Source organism: Pseudonaja textilis, chromosome 2, assembly GCF_049901715.1.
Source record: "Pseudonaja textilis isolate UNSWEBS1 chromosome 2, rPseTex1.2, whole genome shotgun sequence".
Lineage (NCBI taxonomy): Eukaryota > Metazoa > Chordata > Lepidosauria > Squamata > Elapidae > Pseudonaja > Pseudonaja textilis.
Genome location: NC_141991.1, coordinates 143,198,924 through 143,224,178, shown reverse-complemented (window position 1 = coordinate 143,224,178; position 25,255 = coordinate 143,198,924). Strand labels below are relative to the sequence as shown.

The following is a 25,255-nucleotide window of genomic DNA, read 5'->3' as shown; positions in this document are numbered from 1 at the left end:
GTATTATCCCAGCCATTATTCTAGCTGTGGCCATTTCTATATTGGCCAACCCAATTTCTCATAATTTTAGTTAACATGTTCCTTATGGTGCAAACAAACAGAAAAAGAAATAAAACAAGAGCCCCATTTTCTGAACCTTACTTGTTTATAAAGTTGTTTGAGAGTTATTGTTCATTCTGTATGTGTGATATGCGATTTAAACATAAAGCAACTTTAGCAAGTAAGAGCCTCAGTGCTGCAATGGTTAGAATGCAGTACTGCAAGCTACTTCTGCTGCAACCAGCTGCCTGCAATCTGACAGTTCAAATCTCACCAGGCTCAAGGTTGACTCAGCCTTCCATCCTTCCGAGGTGGGTAAAATGAGGACCCAGATTGTTGGGGACAATAGGCTGACTCTGTAAACTGCTCAGAGAGGGTTGTAAAAACACTGTAAAGCAGTATATAAGTGCTATTGCTATTAGAAAAACTCTTCTCCGTTTTTGCTCTTCATTTCCCTTTCCCTGTCCATCTCCTTTCAGCACCTGCTTTTATACTTACTTGCTTTATATATTTATGGTTAAACTTAGTTGCTTTCTGTACTACTCTTATACACATCCGCACAAATGCACATATGTGAATTTTTGTAAAAATATAAATTAAAACCATATTTTAACGTATTCGTTCTTAGGCCTGGATTTCCTATGATGGGTCTTGTTTTCCCTACATAGTATCTTCCTTTGCTTTTCATATTAGTTTTAAACTTCTATATCCTTTGTATATTGTACTGCTTTATTCTGGTCTTTTACCATAATAAGGGGATGGGGGGGATATGTGAATTAAGAAAAGCCCTGTTGGGTCACACCAGGGGTGGGATTCAAATTTCTTAACAACTGGTCCTGTGGGCGTGGCCTGATTGGTGGGTGTGGCTTGGTGGTCATGTGACTGGCTGGGCATGGCTTGTATGTAAATATTGTAAATATATATGTCAAGATTGATTTTTTTTTATTTTTAAAAAAGAGAAACTTTTACCCCAAATCAGGCAAAGCAGGCAGGCAGATTGAGCTGCTTGCAGAATCACAGCTTCATTCCCAGATCTACCTTTCTGCAATCTGCTGCCTGAGTCTGCACTGAAAAATAGAAGCTTCAATCCTAAGGAAGGTTCAGCTCTGCTCTCAGGCCACTTCTCCCTCCCACAACCCCCTGAATACTACCCCTGACTGGGCCTCAGGAAAGCCTCCTGGGCGGGGCGGGTAGGGAGGGGAGGAGCCAGCCAGTGGTGCGATTTGCCGGTTCTCCAAACTGCACAGAATCATAACAACCGGTTCTATAGAACTGGCCCGAATTGGTAGAATCCCACCCCTGGGTCACACCAAAAGCTAATCTAATTCAGCATTCTGCAAAGTGCTCAACAACAAATAGTGGAGAAATTTGCAAGTGGAATACCCGTACAATAACACTGTCAACTGGTAATTAGGACAAGGAATTTTTGATTCTGTGGGTTTCTGTTTAAAAGGTATTTCCCCTTTTAAAAACATCTATATTAAAAGGTCATGACCACAGCTGGCTAGCTGCAGATTCCATATTTACCCAATGGAAGGCCACAAATTTAATGTTATAAAGCAGAAGAAAAACATCAAACGATGCATCTAATACATTTAAATCAAGATGGAAAAATATTTTAAAATAGAGATCCTAGCTGCATTTAAAGCATTTTAATACATGAAATAAAAAATAAGTTTAACTGTCTATTTAAAACAGAAGAACACATTCAGAGTGCCTATGTTTAAATGCCACTTAAGGCTCTTAAAATCCTTGAGAAAGACCCCCGAACCTCTCTAAAAGTCTCAACAAATAAGAATAATAGTAATGGTAGGTAGATAAAAATGCCAAATCCAGTCTAAATTTATGCCTGACTGTTCAGTGGACCATAATAATTGAATATACAGTGTATACATACGTATATATTTAACAAAATAATAAGAAAATCAAAACTAATCTGTGTGTGAAGTATTACCTGAAGAGTAAGGAATTGCAGAGGATATAGAACAACTGAAACAAAGTGTCATGGTTATTGCAGAGAAGATCAAGAGATATGACAATTTAATATGAATATTCCAACAAATTTTGCAGTTTAGAGCAAATCGGCATCAATTCTGTAGAACCTTTGAAAATGGGAAAGGACTGACAAATAATGAAAAGCCTGACAAGAAAAGATCATAAAGTTTTATAAAGGTTTGTGGGGAAAACAATACAAGTCACAATAGGAATCCAACATGGATTAAGTATGTTGAAAACCCAGTGAAAGTACTTATATGGAAGACATTACAATAACTGAAAAATGGTATAAATGCAATCAGAGAAGATCAAAATCTCCTGGACCAGATGAGCGACATAGATTCTGGCTAAAACTGATGACAAATCTACAGTTGAGATTGACAGACCAGATGAAAAAGGTTTTGGAAGCATCAGAAAACAAATAAAAAATGTCTAACAACCAGAAGGTTATTCCTATTTCAGAGTAAGAAGGAGAAGGGAAATAAGCCTGGAAACTATAAATCCATCACCTGTTTGCCAACAACATACAAGTTACTTATGGGCATAAATGCAAATCAAATCTATAGTGATTTGAAAAGAAATACTTTACTCCCTGTAGAAAAAAAAAGGGTGCTCCAAAATTTTGAGGGAATGAAGGACTAGTTGACATTGACATTGTTTTTAAAGAATTTGAAAAAAAAAGCAAATATGTTTACACTTGGATAGACTGCAAAAAGGCATTCAATTCTTTTTTACATTAGCTGGATGGATCATAATTTTTGGAATCAGCAGAAACATTCAGCAATTTATGAACATATCAATGAAGTTTTGGCAAATGAAGCTAACGAATGGCTAATAGGGAAGAATTTGAAGATGTCAAAATCAAACACGAAATTTTCCAAGATGACTCATTATCCTCTTTGCTTTTGTACTATCAAGGGCCCTGCTGACAACAATTTTAAACAAGTCAAACTGTGGGTATGAATTGGCCAAAAAAGAAGTAAAAATTTCATATTTATTCTATATAGATAATTTTAAATTATTACGAAAAACAAAGGCTAAACTTGATTCCTTATTAAAAAGCACAAAAGACCTCAGTAAACATATCTCACTGCAATTAAGCATCCACAAGTGTGCAACCTTAGCCATAAAGGTAGGCAAAATTGTTGAACATAATGAATGCATCTTAACAATGAAGATCTAATAAAGGCACCAGAAGAAGGCTACAAATATTTAAGAATTTTGAAAGTGTCCAATTTCTTACAGAATCAAGTCAAAGAAATGATCATGATGATGTTATCCATTCTAACATCAAACAAGTTCAGAAACTAATGCAAGAGAAAAACCTCCTCCTAAAACTACTCCTGCTTTTAACTGGAGATGTTCACCTCCGATGGTGGTAAGTGTTGGGTCTATCTTTCTCTACTCCAGGTATGTGGAATTCTTTTTCAGTGTGATGCAGTGACTGCTACATGCATTGTGTATGTAGCATTAAACCCACATCTTTCCTAATGGCCTGTGAGAATTATCTGCCTGTTTTAGAAAACATTTATTCTTTGTCACAAACTGATCATTTAATTTCAAAATAAGGTTTTACAAAGAAACTTTTGAAATCAAAACTAAATGGTGGAAATATAATGAAAGCAACTAAAACCTTTGCAAAAGTTTATTTGCCACATAGAAAGAATAGTGTTTGCCACATAGAAGGAATAGCTGACTGGACTCAAATGGATCATGATAACTTGGATTGGAAGACAAGAAAATTAATGACAAGATGTCATACTTTTCTCCCCAAAATGATATTGATCAACTATATTTTCCAAAAGCAGAAGGGGTAGAGAACTTCTATAGGTGAAACAAACTGTAGAGGAAGGAAAGCATGGCCTGAATGATTAAATTAAGAAAAGTGAAGAAACTAGACAAATGTAGTTATTCGAGGAAAGCTCTTCAAGCAATAAAAGTGAAGGCTGAACACAGATAAGAATACAGAATTGAATAACAAGTCAACGCATGGTCAATGCTTAAAGGATATAGAAGGAAAAGTTGATAAAAAAAACCATATATAATTGAATAAGATTGGGGTGTTAAAGAAAAAAACTGAAGATTTTATTTTAATGGCTCAAGAACAAGTTTTAACAACTATTGCATGAAGGTAAAAATTCAACATGTAACAAATAACAGCAAATGTCATCTTTGTAGTAAAAAAAAGAGGAAATAATTGACCATTTGATCAATGGTTGCAGGAATGGTTGCAGTATAACTCGTGACCAAGTTGCCAGAATTATTGATTAGAAACTTGCCAAAGGATTGGATTTGAATGGAGTAAAAACTACTGGGACTATGAAGTTGAGAAGGTTTTGGAAAATGAGAGGGTTAAGATGTTACGGGACTTTAAAATCTAAACAGACAATCATCTTATTCATAACATGCTTGATGTAACAATTATTGACGAAACAAAAGTATGATTCACCAATCTTGCTATTCTGGATGAGGCCAGGATTGAGGAAAAACAATGGAGAAAAAAATTATGAAATACTGCAACTTGCAATTTGACACTGAACATTTATGGAAAAGGAAATCTGTTGTTATACAAATTGTGATTGGAGCACTTGGAATGATACCTAAAGGATTTCCTTGATATCTGGAAATACTGAATTTATCAGACCTGAACCACCTTCCCTGGAACTGTCTATATTCTTAGATGCTATCTTAATAATTCTTAGGTCCATGGTTAGGACCTGAATTATTAAATTTCTACCAGCCTTTGACTATGACTCTAACTACAGATTACTCATACATAACCATTAATAATTGCATGTTGTCAAATCTTTCCAGACTCATGCAGCTAATAGCAAGACATCGAAACCCAATAAATGTACATAATAAAGTAAGAAAATCAATCCTTAACCACAAATAGTATCATAAGAGCAAAATAAAAACAACAATTGTAGCAGAAGTAATACTCAGCTATAGATGTCAAGCAACCACTTGCCAAAGCCACCGTGAAAAAGTTTGGTCTTCATCTACTTCTGAAGCACTATCACCAAGGGCCAGCCTTGTTTCTAGAGAGAGAAGGGGGGGGGCGGGTTTAAAGCACTGGTGCCATGATTGAGAAACAACGTTTTCTGGCATCAGCTCCCCTCACTTCACTGCATTGGGGTCCCACCTCTAGGTGGAATAGGTGGCCCTGATGATGTATTTTATAAGTCAAAGTAGAACTTTGAATGGCGCCAAGAAATCTACTAGTAACTAACCCACGACATGCCAGATAGAAGTAATCATAGCAACTACTGTATGCCAGCCAGCAAAAGGCTACTGCATTGTGAACCATCTGTCTTTTCTCACTGATTTTCAAAGGCATGTAAAACACATTGCAGAAGTTTATAACCTTGTGGTGAAAAGGGAATGAATCACTATGGTGGGGCTTTCCACTTCAGAAGGGCCATAATTGGTTTACCAATCACCCTCCTGGCCACAAGAGCCAACAATCTATCCAGTTGTTGGAGTTCTGGAGACTGACAGAGAACAATATACAACTACGTCTTGCTACGTAACGTAACCTGTGTTGTTAGGGTTCAATTTCCACCTGTTTCATTCCATCAAGATCCCGATAGCCTTCAAACAGTGGGAGACAATTTATTCAGGATCTCCAGTGAGATCCGGACACTATAAAGCTGAATATCATCAGTCTCTCATGGAAGGATCTCTCTCAGCAGTTCCACACACACATTAAACAGCAAGAGGAATAGACTGATTCCTTAAGCATCCCACAAGGAAGTGACCACCAGGCAGATATCTCCTTCCCTACCACTGATTGGAACTGCCTACTGAGCTAGCAACAGAACCACTGCAAAACAATGTCCTTGGTCCCCTACCTCTACAGGAAGCCTAGGAAGATTCTACCATTAATAATACCAGAAGCTGCAAGCCCAGTAATGTGCTGGAGCCAGCTCACACTGGCTCATGAGAACCAATTATTATTTTCTTTGGAATATTGCAAGCCATTTGACAGCAGAGGTAAGCCTAGCATGCCAATCAGACTAGACACACAGCATAGCAGCAGTAATGGAGCGGGCAGAGTCAATCCTTAAAACATTTAGCAGCACACCACTGCCTATGCCCCAGGCCCAAGCCTGAACTCTCCCTGAAAGGGATACAGATAATTTACTTTCTATGAAGTGCAGTTGAATCTCCACCATGCATTCAATGAAATTCTGTAAGACGGTAAGATAGGAGGCTGGGTTATAATTCTTCTCAAAACACTGCAGGATCCAAGGAGGACATCTTATGGACTGGGTTCACACAACAATTTCCTTCAAAACTACCACATACTCTCCTGAAGAAAGACACCAATCCTCCTGGATTCAGGTCATCATGTCCATGTAGGAGGCAGGCAGATCAGCACCAAGATGCACTATTTCCTCTTTTACCTTTTTGTTCTATTTCCCCCCCATATGATAATCTCATCTCAATGAAAACCTTTTCTTTGTCCTTCCTCCCAAATTCAATTGACCTTCCTTCACTTTATTTAAAAATTGTACATATAATAAAACAAAAATAAAAATAGCCACTACCACTAAATGACCCTACTAAAAAATGTAAAGAACATCCACTCCCTCACTTATTCCTAATTCAGATATAAATCAAATTTAACCAATCTTGGAGAATTTTCCATAATTTTGCTGCTACAAATCTCTTCAGTATTCTCAAAACTCTAATCTTTCTTATTGGAGGAATGTATTATTGAACCTTAAGAAACCCACAAACTACATGAGAATTTGATCTCCTCATAATTATGCCATTCACAAAAATAAAAAGTGCTTCTTGGATAGGGAATTCCCATGTCTCTGTCTCAAGCAGGACGTTCCTGAGGAGAGAGGCTTTTAGCATGTCGCAAAAGAAGCCATTCCCAGAACCACTCCCTCTCCAGGTGGAACAACTTTTATTCTTCTGAAAACAACACAAAGTTCTCTGAGAAAATGAAAAACAAGCTCAGTACAGAGCCTTCCTGAACCTCTGAAAGAAAGATTATAATCTACATGAAGCTGGGAAAAGGCCCAAAGCAAGAAAGGGACTCTGGCTTCAGTCATTAGATTATCATAAGAAACTTATCGTAGGCAAGTTGAGCTAGAAATACTGCATGCAATTAGTTATATTTTGAAGCTGTGCATTTTTAGTGTAATTTAGTACTTCTGATATGTATTGTCTAATGCAAACTCAGTGTTTTTGTCTTCTGACAGACTGGAACTCCTTTACAATAGAATTGGTTCTAAATAGGAGCAGGCCAGCATTAGCCAAACCTTTCTATTTTCTTATGGGAGATCCTTTTAAAATGCAATCTGAGATTCAGCCACTTGTTTTTTCTTTAATTTGCTTTGCCTTTGAATATTTTGCTTCTGACTATTTAAAGCCAAAAATAATGTTTACATTCTCCCTTTTGTTTTTAAATAAGGTTTTATTTCATTTGCCTCCTGTGAGATTGATCCAGCTCCCCAAAAGGGGAAGAGGGAAGAACAGGCTATCTTCCATAACCAAACAAACCCCAATACTACATGGACAGAAGATGGTGCTACAGAATTTATCTTATTTATTTATCCCTCTGTTTTCTTCGTTTTAAATTGACCAGAAAGTGACAGAAGGTGAGAAAAGCTTATCCTACTTGTATGCCAGGATTAGTGGAGAAGATGCTAAGGGAAACATCCCCAGCAAGAATTACCAAACTGCATACAGGAGGTGGAGCTAGACCCAGAAAGGGAGAAGAGCTGAGACTGCCAACCTTTCATCTTGCAGGCTTAGTCCTGCTGTCACAAACATATAATAATTAAAAGCACAAGGATAACACCAGAATCAAAATGGCAACCCCAACCCCAACACTGTACAAGTAGTCCTTGACTTGCAAGCACAACTGAGCCCAAAATTTATGTTGCTGAGAAATTTGTTAAGTGAATTTAACCATTTTACGACTTTTCTTGCCACACTGGTTAATTGAATCACTGCAGTTGTTAAATGAATCTGGTTTCCCCATCGACTTGTCGGAAGGCTGAAAAAGGTAAGCATGTGGCCCCAGGAAACTGCAACCATCATAAATGCAAGTTGGTTGTCAAGCATCTGCATGTAAATCACGTGACCAGGCAGATGCTGCAATGGCCATTTAGTGTGAAAAATGGTTGTGAGTCACTTTTTCAGTGCCGTTGTAACTTTGAATGCTCACTAAATGAACGGTTGTAAGTCGAGGGCAACCTGCCTGCCCAAGGTTCCCATGACTACTAAATGTGTGCATTATATGGTTCAGTCAGCACTGCTGGCCCTACTAAAATCTACTTTCCTGCTGGAGATGGCTATCCACCTCAGAAGCCGGTTCCTTCTCCTGCTGTTCTTTGCTAGCCGTATTCATTTTTCCGCTCTGCCTAAAATATCAGTATTTTTCTTTACAAGGGTGAAGGGGGGAAAAAGCAGTTTTTAATTGGTTTTCTCTTTCCTTGGGAGTTTTAATCTAATACAGGTAGTCTTCAGCTTACAAAAATTTGTTTAGTGACTGTTCAGTTACAACGGCACTGAAAAAAGTGGCATGACCATTTTCCACACTTACAACCATTGCAGCATCCCCCATGGTGACATGATTAAAATTCAGACGCTTGGCAACTGACTTATATTTATGAGCCTTGGTGGTGCAGTGGTTAGAGTGCAGTACTGCAGGATACTTCTGCTGACTGCCGGCTGCCTGCAATTTGGCCATTCAAATCCCACCAGGCTCAAGGTTGACTCAGCCTTCTATCCTTCCAAGGTGGGTAAAATGAGGATCCAGATTGTTGGGGGACAATATGCTGACTCTGTAAAACCACTTAGAGAGGGCTGTAAAGCACTGTGAAGTGATACATAAGTCTAAGTGCTATTGCTACTGCTATGTCCCAAGGTCATGTGATTACCTTTGGTGACTTCCTGACAAGCGAAGTCAATAGGGAAGCTTAACGACGGTTACTAATGTAACAGCTGCGATGATTCACTTAACATAATTCACTTAACAACTGTGGCAAGGAAGGTTGTAAAATGGGGGAAAGTTCACAACACATGTCTCACTTAGCAACAGAAACTTACGATTGAGATCATAAGTTGAGGACAACTTGTATAGAGAGCGAGCAAAGAAACAAGATAGTGACAACACAGCAAAAGATGAAGCAAATCCATCCAGGGAGTGATCTGCTGAGATCCTATTCAAAGCCCCCTTAAAATCTGAAGTAAAATCTTTCCCTTCCAGCAAACTAGAAATCTCTTCCCATGGCTCACCTGTAGGGACTCTTTAGACTCCTCCGGTTCTTCAATGCTTATATGGAGTTGTGGAAGGTCTTCCACTGGGGTCATGGAAAAGGGGGCCATTGGCTCGGGAGCAGCAGCAAGAGGAGGCACCACAGGTAAGATCTCTGTCTCCTGGCGTGAGGGCCGTCCAATGGGTGAAGGGTTCTGTAGTGACTGAATGGTGAAAGTGGAGTACAGTCCGGAACGCATGTATTCATTTCGACTGCTACGTGGGGCACCTCCACCTCCTCGTGGAGCTTTGGAGGTACCAAAAGCTCCTTCACCCCCTTTGGCCTCACCTGGGACCTGCTCAGTTTTTTTGGTACCTGCCTCATCCTTCGTGCCTTCTATGCTCGAAAGTTCCGGGTAAGAGACAAACTTGTAGACAAATTTCTGACCACTGACTTTACGGATGATATTCTGGAATGGACAGAAAGGATGGCTGAATTAGAGCAGCAAAGACAAGGTAATCCAGCTACATTTTCTTGAGACAACATTCTACATAACATTTTTTGGAAAGATATTTGAATTTAAAAATTGAATGTATTCTGAAATGAGCTAGGCTAATACTTTCTGACTTGAATAAATATGAGTTATTTGCATAACTTTGTGTGTTTTATTCAGCTTTTGGGACAGGTACAAATAAGGTGCACATATGTGTGTATCTGTTAAAGGAGAGTAGCTTTGAAATCTTCATACAATAATAATGCATAGATGGATTACTATGTAGTAACCATGAGATTATCTTGTTCAATGAGTCTTACTTTAAAGTATAGATTTACAGAAGCAGAGAATGAAGATACAGGGATACCAACTCTCGTTTTATAAAATCTGATATTAGGTAGTTAAAGGAGTAAGGAACTTGTAGCTCAGATTAGCTGTTGCTGAATTTCCAACATTTGGTAATGACTGGTAATTGGAGCTACTGGTAGATTAGCAATAACTGAGAGCCACTAGGTGTTTGCTTCCATTTATATATTCTATAGATTCAAAAAGTTGGAAGGAGCTGTTGAGGCTATCGGAACCTGCTCCTGTTTGATGCAGGAATCCTAATTTAGCATCCCAAGATAAAGCCTAGCATCCGTTGGAACAAATACAGGAATTATAGTGTGTTAGTATAATTCCACTGTCAAGCTGCTCTTGCTATTCAGAAGCATTACCTAACCTTCAATTGAATTCTGACTTCTATTGTATTTTATTTCCTGCATTCAGAATGACAGAGAATGGGTTTTGGCCTCATATATATAAACCACAATAGGCTTTCTTCCAAGGGGAAAAAAATCAGGTCGCTCTGCCCTGGAAAATGGGGTAAAGGTAAAGATTCCCCTCGCACATACGCGCTAGTCGTTTCCAGCTCTAAGGGGCGGTGCTCATCTCTGTTACAAAACCAAAGAGCCAGCGCTATCCAAAGACGTCTCCGTGGTCATGTGGCCGGCATGACTAAATGCCAAAGACACACGGAACACTGTTACCTTCCCACCATAGTGGTCCCTATTTTTCGACTTGCATTTTTACATGCTCTCAAACTGCTAGGTTGGCAGGAGTTGGGACAAATAACAGGAGCTCACTCCATTACGCGGTGATAGAGATTCGAACCGCCGAACTGCCGATCTTTCTGATTGACAAACTCAGCATCTTGGCCACTAAGCCACCCCATCCTTGTTCTCTTACTGAAACACCAAACAATTTTCAGAGATTTCATATGAAGCTTATCTTTCCAGGCATAAGAATACACACACAAAAAAAGGGGGAGGGGAGAAAAAGAAACCTGGGAGTCTCAGAAGACAAGTATGTACATTTAGCATTTAACTCTTGCAGAGATTTTCAAAACATAGCCTGTACTCCATCATTTACTCCTTCCCTATTGATCTGTAAGAAAAGTTCATCTACCCAAATATTCTGTTAGGTTTCCACTGCGCTCTCCTTAATTAAGGCTGGGCTGAAATGGAAAGCAAAGCAGGAACTGGCAGATTCATCTGGAATTTACAAAGTGGTCTCTCACTTTGTCATAGTAGTAACGCAGGGCCCGGCTCAGCTTGTCATAATTCATGTTGGTTTTGTTCTTCCGCAGACCCCAGAGTCGCGCAACCTCTTCTGCATCCACCAGCTTGAACTCCCCATCATTGGATGTCCATGCAATCAGATGTCCATTGCTCTGCTGTTCCAGCAATTGCAGAAGAAACTGCCACAGAGTGACTGAAGGATCCATGACTAAAGGAAAAAAGGAAGAGGAAAAGGACAGCCAATTCAGGGATACGGATGGTTGAAGGGCACAGTCCTTGAAGGTAACAAGTAATATCTGCAAATTAGAAGACCTCAGTAATAAGTGCTATGGTTCAGGTTGACTAGAAAGTGTAGGTGATGGAGAACTTCATTCACAAAGAGAAAAAAATAGCGTCAAGGAAAAAAAAATTGGGCTGAATCATTCTTTTACATACTTGCTTTCTGCATGCAAGGAAATGGGGATGAGGATGGGGCTCATTACAAAGCATCCAGTTATTCTAGCCTCCCTGATCACTCACAAATGTACTCTCACACACCCATGCTGAAGAGATTAAGTTAAAAAAAAAAGTGTAACTACTTGATTTGGCTAAAACCAGTTTGGTGACTACTTCCAGATGTGTTTTGTAAGGCTGTCTCCAGTCTATTGAGCTGGGAAGCAAAGAGTAGCCTAGGATGGAAAAAAAACACTCCACAAATACCATGAACATCTTGGCTGCTTGAGAGTCTTGATACATAATGTTTAAACAAGCTATTGCTTCATGGGTTTCTTCAAAGACATTTGATTTTTATAGGGAAACTCTGAAGATAACAGTAAGCTTTTGTCCAGGATCTGCAGATTTAAAAGAACTGCAATCCTCAGCCTTCCTGGAGGGTGTTTCATCAGTTTTCAAACAACAGAATGGATTCTTTCTTTCTTTCTTACACTGGACTTTTGAGTGCTGGGTGAGAAATGTACTCAAAATAGTGAGCCTAAGTTAGTGGAACCAGAGCCAAAAAGGTATTTATCTTCATATAATTAAAATTTAAATGCATGGAATTTGCCCACTTACTCCCTGCACTTTTATTAAATTCCTTTTATGTTACCTCAAACCTATAGTTCAGCAGCAGTTTTTGAATGAGTTTTTGGGATAATGTGTAACTCTGGGAGCAATGATTGGAGATTATTGATATAATAGCACACACAGTACTCAAATAACCAAAAGTGAGACCAAAGAGCACTGGCTATGGCTATGATGTCACTCCCTTGCAGGCTTTAAATATAACTTCTATAGCTGTAAATGATTATTTGTGCAATGCTGTTCCTTTATCACTGGAAATTATACAAGCATATCATGCAAAACCTTGATTTTTTTTTTGCCAGATATAATCAGGGGGAAAATAATCTCTATCATCAATTATGCATGCAGTAAAATTTCATCAGTTTACTTCATCAAGGACTACAAAGATAACCCTTGATTATCCCAATCTTTGAAAATAATGCTACAACTTGTGCTGGGACATAACTATTAAAATAGAACAATGAGTAACAACAGAGCAGACACCATTTCACCCATCAAAAGAGCTATTATAACAGATGTTGCAATACTAACCATACACATACGGTATGTACACAACTGATATGGGTTAAAAACACAGTTTCGCTTCACAAAATGTCTGGAATCTGAGTAATACTCAAACAAACCAAGGCTCCCTCCCAAAATTAGCCCTGGGAATTGTTCCAAATGCCCTGAAGCAAAATTAATTCATGGAGAGTCAGCAGTCCTATTAAACACCACAAACACAGAGTCATCCTCAGGTTATTCCTGAAGAGCATTTGGCATTTTTTCATCTCTCTCTTTTTTTAGAAAGACTTAAAATATCATATTGTCACCTGAAAAAGGCCTCATATATCCAAGGGGAAAAAGAATGTGATAGCAAGGTCTATCATCTTTTACAATGGGGTTGTTGAAGCCCATATCGAACCTTTGAGAAGCATGTCAGGGGCCAGGCCCCATAAAGTAGGTGAGAACAGATGAAAATGGGTGTAAACAAGAACAAAGGTAACTTTTGTTTTGTATTTTATATGAATGCAAACTGAATTAAAATGTATTTAATTAAGGAAGATTCACTTCCCTGTAGTAAAATTTCCCCTTTCCTCACATTAATTATTCTAACTTAATAGCAAGTTTTGGAAAGCTCCTTGGGATATCAAAGACTATTAAGGGCCTAAACAACCTGTGGGCTGCTGGTCATATATTCTTACTTTAGAATGCAACATTTTTTTTTAAAAAAGAGTTAATTCTAAATTTTCAAAAACAGGGGAGAAGAAGAGCTAAGGATTCATGTTTAAAGATCACTAAGTTAGATGACTTAGTGCCAGTTTATGCAATGAAGGCTTTAGCCAAAGCTTCACAGAAAGAATAAGTTTCAAGAAGGAATTTGAAGGAAGTGATGACACCCCATATAGATGTCTAGAAGGAATAAACAAGCAAGGAAAAGGCAGTTGTCTAATTCTTGTAGTCTTTAGTTCTGTAATCACTTTTATTCTGTCAATTATTTCTGATATTTAAAAAGTACATACTAATATCTATCCATTTCAGACATCAGGTACAACATAGGATGAGTTGATCCTACAGTACATCTGAATGCTCCTGTCCTACACTGTGTCTTATTCACACATAACCAAGAGAAATGTGTTGCAGAACAAGACAGTGTGAGGGAGTAAGAAAACAGAAGACTGTATGCAGAGAATATATACAAAGGACCTAGCCACAGGTCATTGTTAAGAAACAGATACTTAGCAGAAATATGTAAGTGGCAGTTTAATGGCATTTGCATATATATCAGTTAGATTTTAAACCATTGTAATTCATGCTACCATACCTTAGCGCCTCAAGCAGCAATCACTAATTTCTAAAATGGAAACACAGAGGTCAAAATTGCAGCTTCTGTTCTGAAAAGACATTTTTCAGCCCAATTGAACACTACAGAGTTGGAGGTATTCAGTGGAAACAAAATGCACATTGCATATGCTCCAAGTCGTTTCAGGAGGCTTAATCCACCTTCCCAAACCTAAATCCTGAACCACAACAGAGATAAACCCCATTCCTTTCTGAGGTATTGTATTCTATTTGTCATATGTATGCATGTGATTTCTATGCATTGTCACAGTGAGATACCTAGCCATCCATTAAAAAAAAAGAATTAGCTTATGTTCACCTCTTTCAATTCCCCAAGAAACACACAAAATACCCAGTTTGTTGTTTCTGATTTGGGAGGAAAAGTATACACCAGGTCTGAGAGAAAAGTCACACAGAGTAAAGGCTTTTTTCACCCACTCATTCCTCTCCTACTGCTTCCTCTGCTCCACTTGTAAATGCCTATCTGGATTTGGCCTAAAGAAAGGATTTTAGGGCTGGATTTCATAAAAATCTCATCAAATGCGATAATCCAGAAGTTCATGTAGTGAAGGCTGTAGGGAAAGCTGGGAAAGACTACAGGCCTTATCAGAAGAGATGGAGGAACAAGTAAATACTTAGAAGAGAGGTGGAAAAAGTCCAGAATTATTTTTGACATCTGACATGGGTGATGGTAAGAGCATTTTTGTAATCTATGTTTTATGGGATTTTATTCTATTTTATGTGTGATGTCTTGGTCCAAACATATCTTGTTTGTATATACACACACACATACATATAGCAAGTAGTACTTGAACAGGAGATCCTAATAAAAATAGCTAATGGGAAGACTCAAGATGTTTTTGTAGGAAATCAATGGGATGAAAGTCCCACGAACAGGCGAGATACTCCATCTCTCCTTTCCAAGTGAAAACAAAATTATTTTAAGGTAATGGAGCACCTGTGACAGAAATCTCCTCTTTGGCTGCTAGGAGACCCCATCACAAATGTCCAGCAAAGGGGACCACAAATAAACACATACAAGTTCCATCCTGTTTGCACATCAATCCTGTCTCTCTCTTTCTCCCAGATTTTAACAAGGATGGGTTCACAATAATGTGAAAATGACTTTAGACACAGATTGGTAGGTAGAGGGACAGGTAATGGTGTGGGCCTTCTTTCTGTCACTTTCCAGTCATGGGAGTGGGAGGTAGCATCATTTGCCCAAAATGCTGCGCCCATCTTTTCCCAGGCTGCCTAACCCAAAAACCAGCTGTCAACCGGGAGGGGGGGGATCGTTACCTTCTGGATCTCTAAGGTCTTAGCCTTAGAGAGGAGGCATGAACCAAGTTCTCTCCTCCTCCCTCCATCGTCTACTACTCACCAGTGAGCATGGCGGCGCCCCCCAACCCAGATCCCGGCGGCTCCATGGGCTGGGTAGGGGGGCCCAGCTCTGCCGCCGGGGGGTAGGTGGCTTGCCAGTCCGCTTGATGTTTCCCAGGAGAGAACGACCCGTCTTGGTCCCCTCGTCCCCACTTTTCTTCTCAGTTCTTCCGCTGGCCCTGTTGCTCTTTCCCACCACCTCTGCTGGTCTCACTTCAGGTTGCCGACCGCTCTCAAGTTGAGGCTCTCTCTCCGCTGGGAAGGATCGCCGTCGGGAGGGCTTGGCGAGGCGAGCTCTCTCGCGTGGGGAGGCGGCGAAGTGTCCCCCGCAAGACCTTGACGTCGCCGGACCGCCTTGCCACTCAGCGTGGGTGCTCTGGGATGTGCCTAGGGAGGGTGAATGGGGGAAGAAGGTGCGGGGAGGGGGGAGAGGGGGCGGATCTGCTCTTCTTCCTGCCTCTGACGAGCCGTGCAGGCCGCTGGTTGCAGCGCCGGGGATGCAGCGGTGACGGCGCCTGTCACGTGGAGAGAAGGCGGAGTCGGCAGCGACCCGGACGCCTCGGTCCGTGTCCTCTCTGCCCGGGGCTGCACGGTGTCCGCGGGTGGAAGCGCTCCAGGCAGAGTCCCGGGTCACGTCCGAACCTCGCGGAAGACTGCCGCGAACCCGATCCCTGCTGGAGTGAGAGGCAAGAGAAATTGAGGGCGGCTGGATCTCCGGCTTTGGATCTCTCTGCTCAGGCCGAAGAGATCTATCGAAACCAGGAGGCCGAGGGTTCTTTCCTAAAGCGCGGGCTCCGGAGAGCCGAGAATCCCCAGGCTGAGCTGAGCGCTCTGGACCGGCGGGCTGGAGACGGCGCCAGAACTACCTGGGTTGAAGATGGAGTGAGAAGATCCTGGCGCTCCCCGGCTTCTCGACCTGTTGGATGCCAACTGGGGGAGGAGAGATTCCAGGACATCTAGGCTTTACCTTTGCACGAGGAAGTCCGCAGGGGAGAGGGACGCAACTCCTTCAGCTGTGTTAGGACTGACATTCCCACCATTCCCAGACGCCATGAGGGACACCTATCTGGAGAAAGCTGGGCTTGAAAGTTAGGACCCAGGACAGATATGGGGGGGCGGGGGGGAGCGGCGGAATATCCACTCCTCCGCTTCTCCAGCCAGATACCGCCTCCCCTCCGCCCACCTTACGGGGTGGGGTAGATCTTGCCTTCGTGCCAGGCAGCCCACGACCTTCTCGGCCCCTTCGCCTGATCCTTACTTGCCCCGCGGTTGCCACGGCAACGGAAAGCCACCATGACAGCGGAGGCGAGGGGGGGGAGAGAGAAAGAGGTGGGTGGGAGAGAAATAAGACGCTGCCATGGTAACCTCTGGCCCCAGAAGGATAGGATCCTTCAAAAGACTCCATGCCTTTTTTTAAAGGAAGATTTCCCAGGCTTAGACTGGTTCGGGAAAGGGTCTGAAGGAGGGGTGATGACCTTTAGCCTGTTAGGAGGCAACATTTTATACGATGAGGGGGAAACATTTTTTGTCTTCCCAAACTCCATCAGAATCAGGAGGAACAGCAAGGTCATAGTTCATTTTTGCGATTAGTCATAGGAAATCTACTTCCCACCGAAGCAGCTCATCAGTACAACACAGTGATTATAAACAAAGTTTTGGGTGTTTGTCAGGATTATTAAGGTAAAATGTTTAAATTGCTTTAACCAGAGTTCAGTGAACTATAATCTCATACTGATCTAACAAACAGAAAACCCTACTTTTCAATAGAAATTAAAGGATGTTGCTGTCTTTACTATGCCACTGAATTCAATACACATTACATCCTAAATCTTATTGAGCTAGACAGGCTTTCAATTTAGCAGTTTAATACCATTGGTTTTATTTATATGTGCAGCATTTATTACAGATTCTTCAATAGAATTTCCAGAGAGGTTAAAATTGTTTAAAACATAAAAAAACATTAAAATGTTGACATAAATTTGAATGCAAATGCAAACTGGTAAACATGATACACATTAATTGGTTTTTATATCCCATTTCAGAAAAAGTCATGGTTTAAAAGGGTTATCTAGCCAAGGACGTCACAAATTCTTATAAAAATCAGAAACAACTAGTGTTTTGTATTCAAATATATAGGTTGAAATGAAAAGGCATTTTGCATGCAAAAATAGTTAAATTTGAGATTTTATATAACCTAAAACAAATTTATCACTATTTTCAGCATTGTTGGCTCTGGATTGCCATTTAAAGAATCATCTTCTAAGTAGCTATCTTGGGAATTATCATTTGGTGTACTTGTGTTTGCAAAATTTTTCATCTAATCAACTTTTAGGAACTTGGGATTCTATTCTGATTCCCCAACCATTATCATTATTGCCCCTTATCTGGGATTCCTAAGCATGGTTTTGAGAAATTTGCTCCTGAATTATTATTTTTTTTTTTATCTTTCCCTCCTTATCTGCATTTTTCTTATACATTTTGTCAGTCCCCCATTTCTCTTTTCCCCAGTTCCAGCCTTCCAGAATGCTGGCCTTGTTTGTTTTCTGGGCCTTGTACATATCACATACACTTGATTGCTGAGAGAAGGAACAGCACACTTTGCAATAGGCTTGAAGGAAATCCATGTTTTCCATGAAGCGAAGAACTGAAAAGTCAATGATAAGAGGCACAGACATGGCTAAAATTATTGCTCTGTGCAAGATAGCAAAATCAAGATCAGTTTGTTCCAGATTTTGGCCAAGAAAAAATTCAGGAGTCTTAGGAGGGAAACAGAATTAGGCTAGTACCATTTACCTCTTCCATTGTAAAGATATATGAGAATTACCTTGGGAGATAGGAGGAAAAGCTGCAGACTAGATAACCATCATGCAAATTGTATCTCAGTTCACAGAAGCAGAGAGGTATAGAAAATGTTTCAGAAAAGACCATGGTTTTCCAGAGAGTAAAAACAAAGGAGAGAAATAATTTCAGACTTGTAAGAGTCTGTTAATGTAATCTTAAATATAGAACTAGTAACCGTTTCTGTGCTTCATGGATTATTTCAAAGGGCTAACATCTACCTTGTTGAGTAGCCCTACATGCAAATGCTCACAGTGCCTTCCTACTACCTCTTGAATTTAAGTAATGCATACCTCCCAACCCACCTATCACCTTAGCCACCATGTATTCAGAGTTCTCCATCTTATTTACCTTTAACTACCAGTAACAGCCATGCAAGCTCCAGGTCTTTGCATGGTTCACTCCAAACTTACAATACTTTGCATATCCTTCAGCGGAACTGGATCAATCTACTGGGTTTATTCAGAGACTACACTTAAGCAGATCAGCTAAATACAGAACAGGTTCATTTGCACATGTTAAGCTTGGCAATAATTTTTATTCTATTAGATTTTGTTTTCTGAGTGGGGCTTAACATATTGGATAAGCCAGCCTATTTGAACAACGTATGATTTAATGTTGGACAAATTGAGCTATGAAAAATTGTGATGAAAAGGGGAAGGTACACATAGAAAATGGGCTAACTCAATCAGGTGAAGAGTGTAATTCAGCCTCAATTCATCACTTCTTCCCAATTATCTTTGTTTCTGATTTATACATGGGAATCAGTATTTCATAATCAGGACAGGAAAAATTCCTTTTAAGATCAGAGTAGCTCTGCTGCATACGGTTAAGGCCAATTTTGTCAGCTCTTTTGTTTCTCCCAGTAGCCTTTGGAATGTTTGCAAGATGAACATGGAGACATGCCTCTCATTCACCACTCCACCCTGTTCTTCTGGAAGAAGTATTTGGAGGCATTGTACTTCCAGCCTGGACATATCCTTTATCCAATGTAGTAAGCAGAAGTATTCACAATATTCCAGGTGCAGTGGTATCCCTGATTTGTATAAGGGCATTGCACTGGTTTTTTTCCCCAGTATGTTAACTTGAAAGAATACAACTGAGGTATATGACTGAGGGCAGTTACATTTTGAAAGGGAGGTCCTCTCTTCTATGTTAAAATTTCATTATCAAAAAAGCAATAAATAATCGCAATCCCAAGATTGTTCAGTTCTATCTAATATCAAAAATGTTCATGGAATCTATAAATCATACAAATATATCTTATTTTTATTTTTTATATTTGATTTATTTTGATAGGAATAAAGCTTATAAACATGAAATAAACAAGGGGAAAAAGGAAGGATATCAACTTTGCACAAGTAAAAGCAGAGGTTATTCTTAAAAAATTAGAGCACAACTGAATGGAACAGATACTGAATGGAAAGAAAATAAGAGACGAGTCCAGTACAAATACAGCATCTTTTTTATTAATACAATTATTTTCAAAATGAAACACTAAAATTGGAATCAGACATGGGAGCAAGTTCAAAGAGACTATACCCTCACTGAAAGTGGAGCTGCTCTTCCCCATCATTACCTCATGTCACTGTCCCTCATTCACCAGAGTTTCTCCACACATGCAGCCCCTACTGCAGCAAAAAATCCACAATCAAATTTTCTTCTAGAAAACCAAAATTACTCCTTGTGAATCATAGAAGATGGATTCCTAGAGGAAAACATCTCTTCTGTTCTCCTCAGGCAGATCTTTGAAACCTTGCAGTTCACGTAATCCCTTCAGAAACAAAAGGAAGATGAGACTCAGGTTTCTCTATTGATTCCTTTAATTTTCTTTTACAGCATAATCACTATCTCAAACTATATTAGAAAAAAAAAATCCTCTTTGTCCCATAAAGGAGCTTTCTTGATCTGGTGTGGGACCAAAGTACCTAACCTCTTCAACCTGTATGGTACATGATCACACTAGTTATGGAAGATGGAAATAGCCATCCAACGTATCTGCCAACATTGCAGTTTGGGGAAGTCAGTCATAGAACAGGAAAGAGCAGTTCTTGCTAATTCTGTGCAATTACTCTTTTTTCTTCAAGTCTAGATCTAACCCACCATCATTTCTTTCCAGAAAGAAATGCCAGAAGAATGAATGCCATCCGCCACATCCCCCCCATTTCTCCCCCAACAGTAAAAACTTTGCTGACCACATCCCATTACCTCTAAAACCATCCGGATATTGGCTTTTATTCTGGCAGAATCTTTAGTAAGAGTTTCACTGAGCCTGTTAAAAAACAGAAAAAATCCACAGGAGATAATAGAGAAGGAAGGTAAACCATAAAGCCTGGTAAACCATAACAGCTCTTGACTGCTCATAGATGAAGATAATATGGCATACAGGGAGGACCTGTTTTTATAGTGCATGCTGGAAAATTTATCTGAATATGAATAAGAATGCAATCCTACATGAACCCATCAAAGTTTAAACGCCACTGAATACAAACATGGATTAAGCTGCACAAAAGAAAAGGACATCCCTGTTTCTGCACAAGAGACTTCTATGCTTGCTTGGCTCAATATTTTATTGTTTTATATTTTATAGTTTGCTGGAGCCTATCAAAGTAAAAAGAGGACATGTCCAGATATGATGTAGAGTGTAGTTGCTCACAATTCAGGCTCATCCTTCACAGAATTGACTCCCATTTTCAAAAGTATCCAAGTTATTGATGTCACTTCATTGCCCATTTCCAACTCTACACTGCCAAGAAGTCATTTTAATTGTGGTTTAGTTTTAATTTAGTTTGGTTATCATCACAATTCAATTACTATTCCTATTTCACAAATGATCTATTTTCCATTACCTGTGGTTGGAAATTGCCTTTACACTTACAGAAATACACTTTTTAAATGCAGTGGATAATTGCATTACTGTAAGTTATTTTGTGAGCCAGCTGCCTGGAAGTATGGACTGAACAGGAGGAAAGAATTTAGAAAAAGTATTCCCACTAATGGCTAGTATTTAAGGATATATTCCAATTAGCAAAATTATACTCCATAAGTTCCAGATTCAGAAATTGCACTGAAAACCAGTTTAGGAGCCAATCTTGCTTTTAATCATACATTTGCAGCCTCCTTGTCCTTTCAATCTCACTTTATAAATACAATACTTTTTTATAAAGTTGTAGCAATGACTAATGATATAGCTGCATGAAATTTATACCAACATGATAAAGATGCACTGTTTACATTAATTTACATGAGATTACATTATTTCCAAACCCTGTGAATGTATTTTTGTGATGGCCAATGATTGTCATATTCCTTAGCCTCATGCACAACAATACAAATTGCAGATTTTTCTATGCCAGAGTGACTATTAACCATGTTAAGTCAGTAATATGTACATTCTCTAAAAGAATACGTGGATCTACTGAATCAAATATTTATTTAAGAAATTGGTTATACTATAATCTAGTCTCATCTTGTACATACATTAAAGAAGCTTGTTCTGCTTATAGCAGCCAGTAAATATGCTACTAAATAACAGCTAGAGGATACTAACTCCAGGTTTTATCAAATAGAACACAACAGAGCAAAGCATCTTTCAGTAATAAGGTGAGAATAGAAAATATAAAGGCTAAATTCTTCTACTCACTCATTAAGCAACTTTGTCTTCTTCTCAATGAAAGTTAGAGCCTCTGGTAGAGTCAGCTCCACAAAGAATCCATAACCCAGAGCTATAAATATGGTTGATGTATCAGGCCTATAGGCAGGGAAAGGAAACTGAGTACAATTGGCATTTAATGTATCCACAGAGATAACAAAAATGGCAACTGGGATTTTGTCTGCTGAGGAGAGTATAAAAGCTCAGGTCACATGTTCTGCTAAATTACATGAGTTTGTTTCATTTTGAATTGTACAAATCTAGCCATTTATGATTTCTCTAATAAAGGCTAAGAAAACCATGGTTGCGTGTTATGTGAATCCAATCACAATTTATATTATTAAAAAAACTGCAAATATATCTCAAAGAAAATGAGCCATCTCTTCCTATTTTCTTCATGAAAGGTAAATGGGCAGACACTAGGAAGATTCGAAATGTAAAATATACCATGTTGAGGTAGAATATACTAAAATTAGTTAATGAACCAAGAAAAAATGGATTATACTTAACATAGAATACAATGTAATATAGTAAATATTTCTTTCAGTTGAAATCAACCTCTCGGTAACTACATGAATATTAGCTCTGTTGGAAGCAAAATGAAAATGGTTTGCCGCTTTATCTGGGACTTTTTTCAAGCTTCCCTATCTAGCTTCCAGATCCAGGATTTCCTGGTTGTCTCCTATCCAAATACTATCCAGATCTGTTTCCTTATTAGGATCTTTTGGATTAGTCAAACCCAGCTAAATACTAACCCTGCTGTGCATCCAGTGTTTCTTTTTCCAGTTTTGAAATATTTGGGTGACAGCAGTATAACCGAAAGTAACAAAATAGATGGGATGGGTTACTTTTTTCCTATAAGAGGAAAAAAAATCTAAGAGCAGGAACACAAAATGAAGAGTTGACTTTCTACACTGTTTTCTATAAACTGTTGTACTTCCCTACTCCCATACATATATACATGTAAAGTTAGCTTTCCAATATATTACATTTGTATCACTGTAGGATAACATAGAAAGAGAGCACCATGCTGTCCATTAAACTACCAATACCTTTTAAGGGTGCCTCAACATTCATGGATGATAAAAGAAGAAACCGTTGAAAAGAAAAGAATAGGCAAGACATACAATAGAGTGCAATAACAATCTGCCTGGTAAATTTAGTCCTTTTTGTACTCCCAAAGGTGCTTTTTCAAGAGGCAACTGAACTGTTTTTCTTTGAAGACGTATCAACTTCTCATCCAAGAAGCTTCTTCAGCTCTGACTGGATGGTAGGAAATGGAAGGATTTTTGTAACGTTTCAACAGGGTTTATTTCTTTTCTGTTCTTCCCAGCTACTTCTTCCCCTTGTCTTTATTTCTATCCAATTTTCATTTTCTTTCTTTCCTCTCCCCTTCCCAGGGCAGTTCCATATTCCCACATCGTGTGGAAGGAGAGAAACATGTTCATGTGTATAGGTTATATTTGAAAATAGCAATTATAAGTAATCTTTGGCTTACTATCATTTAATGATGATTCAAAGTTATGATAGCCTTGGAAAAAGTGATTTACAATTTGTCCTCACAGTGACTGTCACATGATCAATTTGTGATCTTCCCAGCTGGTTTCTGACAAAAAAAGTCAATTGAAGAAGCTGGATTTGCTTAACAAAAATGGTATTTTATTTTTAACTAAAATAAGTAAATATAAATGTAAACCCAGATCTGGTGACACGATGGCTCACTCTAAGATCTGCTCTGATGGAAATTCCTGTCCCAATTGTTGTTAAGTCGAGGACTATTTGTAAGCTTGGAAATAGCGTTAACATATTTTAAAGACTATTTATGCTAAGTAATCATTTTTTAAGCCCTGAGAAATCATCTTTTTCATCAACAATTACCTATCTTTCTTAAATATTTTTCATTCTTATGCAGAAACTTCCAAAGTTGTACATAAAAAAATCTTTCTGGATGCCAGCTTTTCATCATTGTGTTTTTGTTTGGCAAACACAATCTCTTTCTGCTTACAATTAATGTGTGTTCACACTATCCTTGGCCCTCTGCTATTGGGAAGGGGAAAGAAAGAAGCGTTACTTCACACTCAGCCACCTGTCTTTATACTGGGCAAAGCTAGTGGGAAAGCAGCCTAAATTTGGCTCTTGTTCTGCACATTATCTTTCAATGCACAACCTTTTGTTCTTAACCAAGAAGGGGTTCATCTGGGGATAAAACATTTTTATATCATATTTTCCCAGGATGAAAAATGAAATTTTAAATTTTTTTTATTTATAGGGAAATTTGGTTAAGAGAGTTAACTCTCTTCAAACACATATTCCGACAGATGGGGTGGGGGGACTGAGAAGAAAAGACAAGATTTTCTCTGTCTCTTCTGACTATGCCTTTTTTTAATGTTCCATCTTTTCATTTCTAATGCATTTCTAATTTGTTAAAAACAATGCTTCTTAAATTAGCAGAGTCACCTCACACAGCAAGATTGGCAGCATATAAATTTAATAAATAAATGTATATGTACAGTATGTATTTTTTTAAAAACCTGGATCTATTTTTTTTTAAAAAAACCTGGATCTAAAACATGTTATTGTGGAGCCCAAAGAGTTTTCTCCAGAATGTTTTACCACTAAGAATAGCCTGAGTGCATGACTCATCATTCTGAGCATGTTTCCTGATTGAGAGGATGGAGAACTAAAAGTCCAAATCATACAGAGAAATTGCAGCAATCTCCTCAGCAGATTTATCCATTAATCCAACAAGAATCTTTGATTAAATCATTTTTCACACTTCACTGAGAGCTTTTTCATGCAATACAACATGAAAATTATGGCTTTAGAAAAGATCTGGATGTTTTCTTTGGAGATTAGCCTGCAAATTACAGCACACAGTATATAAATGGTGCTCTGTAAATAAAGATCAGCTTTTACAGCTATTCTATGACAGCCTAAGCAAACAGGAAACCCTTTACAAGAACTTAGCAGAGGTTACTTTCAAAATTTTAACTTGGAAACCCTACCGTCCTATTCTTTCCTTACATTTAAAGAACATAATTTTAATTTTCTGATTTTTTTTTTAACAATGTATTTCAACCTTTTGAGAAGTGTTTCAGGTTAAGAATAAAAGATTGGACCATGAGAAAATGTAGACACATTCTGTTATAATATTATAAATCAAGCTATATGATGCTAGTATAGGGGCATCCAATGC

The 25,255-nt window shown here is 38.8% G+C and overlaps 2 protein-coding genes across 8 annotated transcripts in view; both read right to left on the bottom strand.

Annotated features, from left to right (window-relative positions):
• Positions 1-16,076, bottom strand: part of ELK1 (ETS transcription factor ELK1) — a 36,435-nt gene extending 20,359 nt beyond the window's left edge. The window contains exons 1-4 of one of the 3 annotated variants that reach the window (XM_087925595.1): positions 15,571-15,692; positions 14,173-14,202; positions 11,309-11,517; positions 9,298-9,726 (exon numbers count right to left, since the gene is read on the bottom strand). In XM_087925595.1, the coding sequence (XP_087781721.1) occupies positions 9,298-9,726; positions 11,309-11,515 (636 nt within the window). In that variant the 5' untranslated portion in view covers positions 11,516-11,517; positions 14,173-14,202; positions 15,571-15,692. Of the gene's footprint in view, positions 1-9,297; positions 9,727-11,308; positions 11,518-14,172; positions 14,203-15,570 lie in introns of all 3 variants that reach the window. The other 2 variants (XR_015741959.1, XM_026711300.2) reach the window with 2 other exon arrangements.
• Positions 16,077-19,854: 3,778 nt separating this feature from the next.
• The window catches only part of UXT (ubiquitously expressed prefoldin like chaperone), an 8,144-nt gene continuing 2,743 nt past the window's right edge, over positions 19,855-25,255 (bottom strand). For 3 of the 5 annotated variants that reach the window (XM_026711338.2, XM_087925596.1, XM_026711342.2), the window contains exons 5-7: positions 22,051-22,158; positions 20,616-20,679; positions 19,855-20,181 (exon numbers count right to left, since the gene is read on the bottom strand). In XM_026711338.2, coding sequence (XP_026567123.1) covers positions 20,116-20,181; positions 20,616-20,679; positions 22,051-22,158 — 238 coding nt within the window. In that variant the 3' untranslated portion in view covers positions 19,855-20,115. The remainder of the gene's footprint in view (positions 20,182-20,615; positions 20,680-22,050; positions 22,159-25,255) is intronic. The other 2 variants (XM_087925598.1, XM_087925599.1) reach the window with 1 other exon arrangement.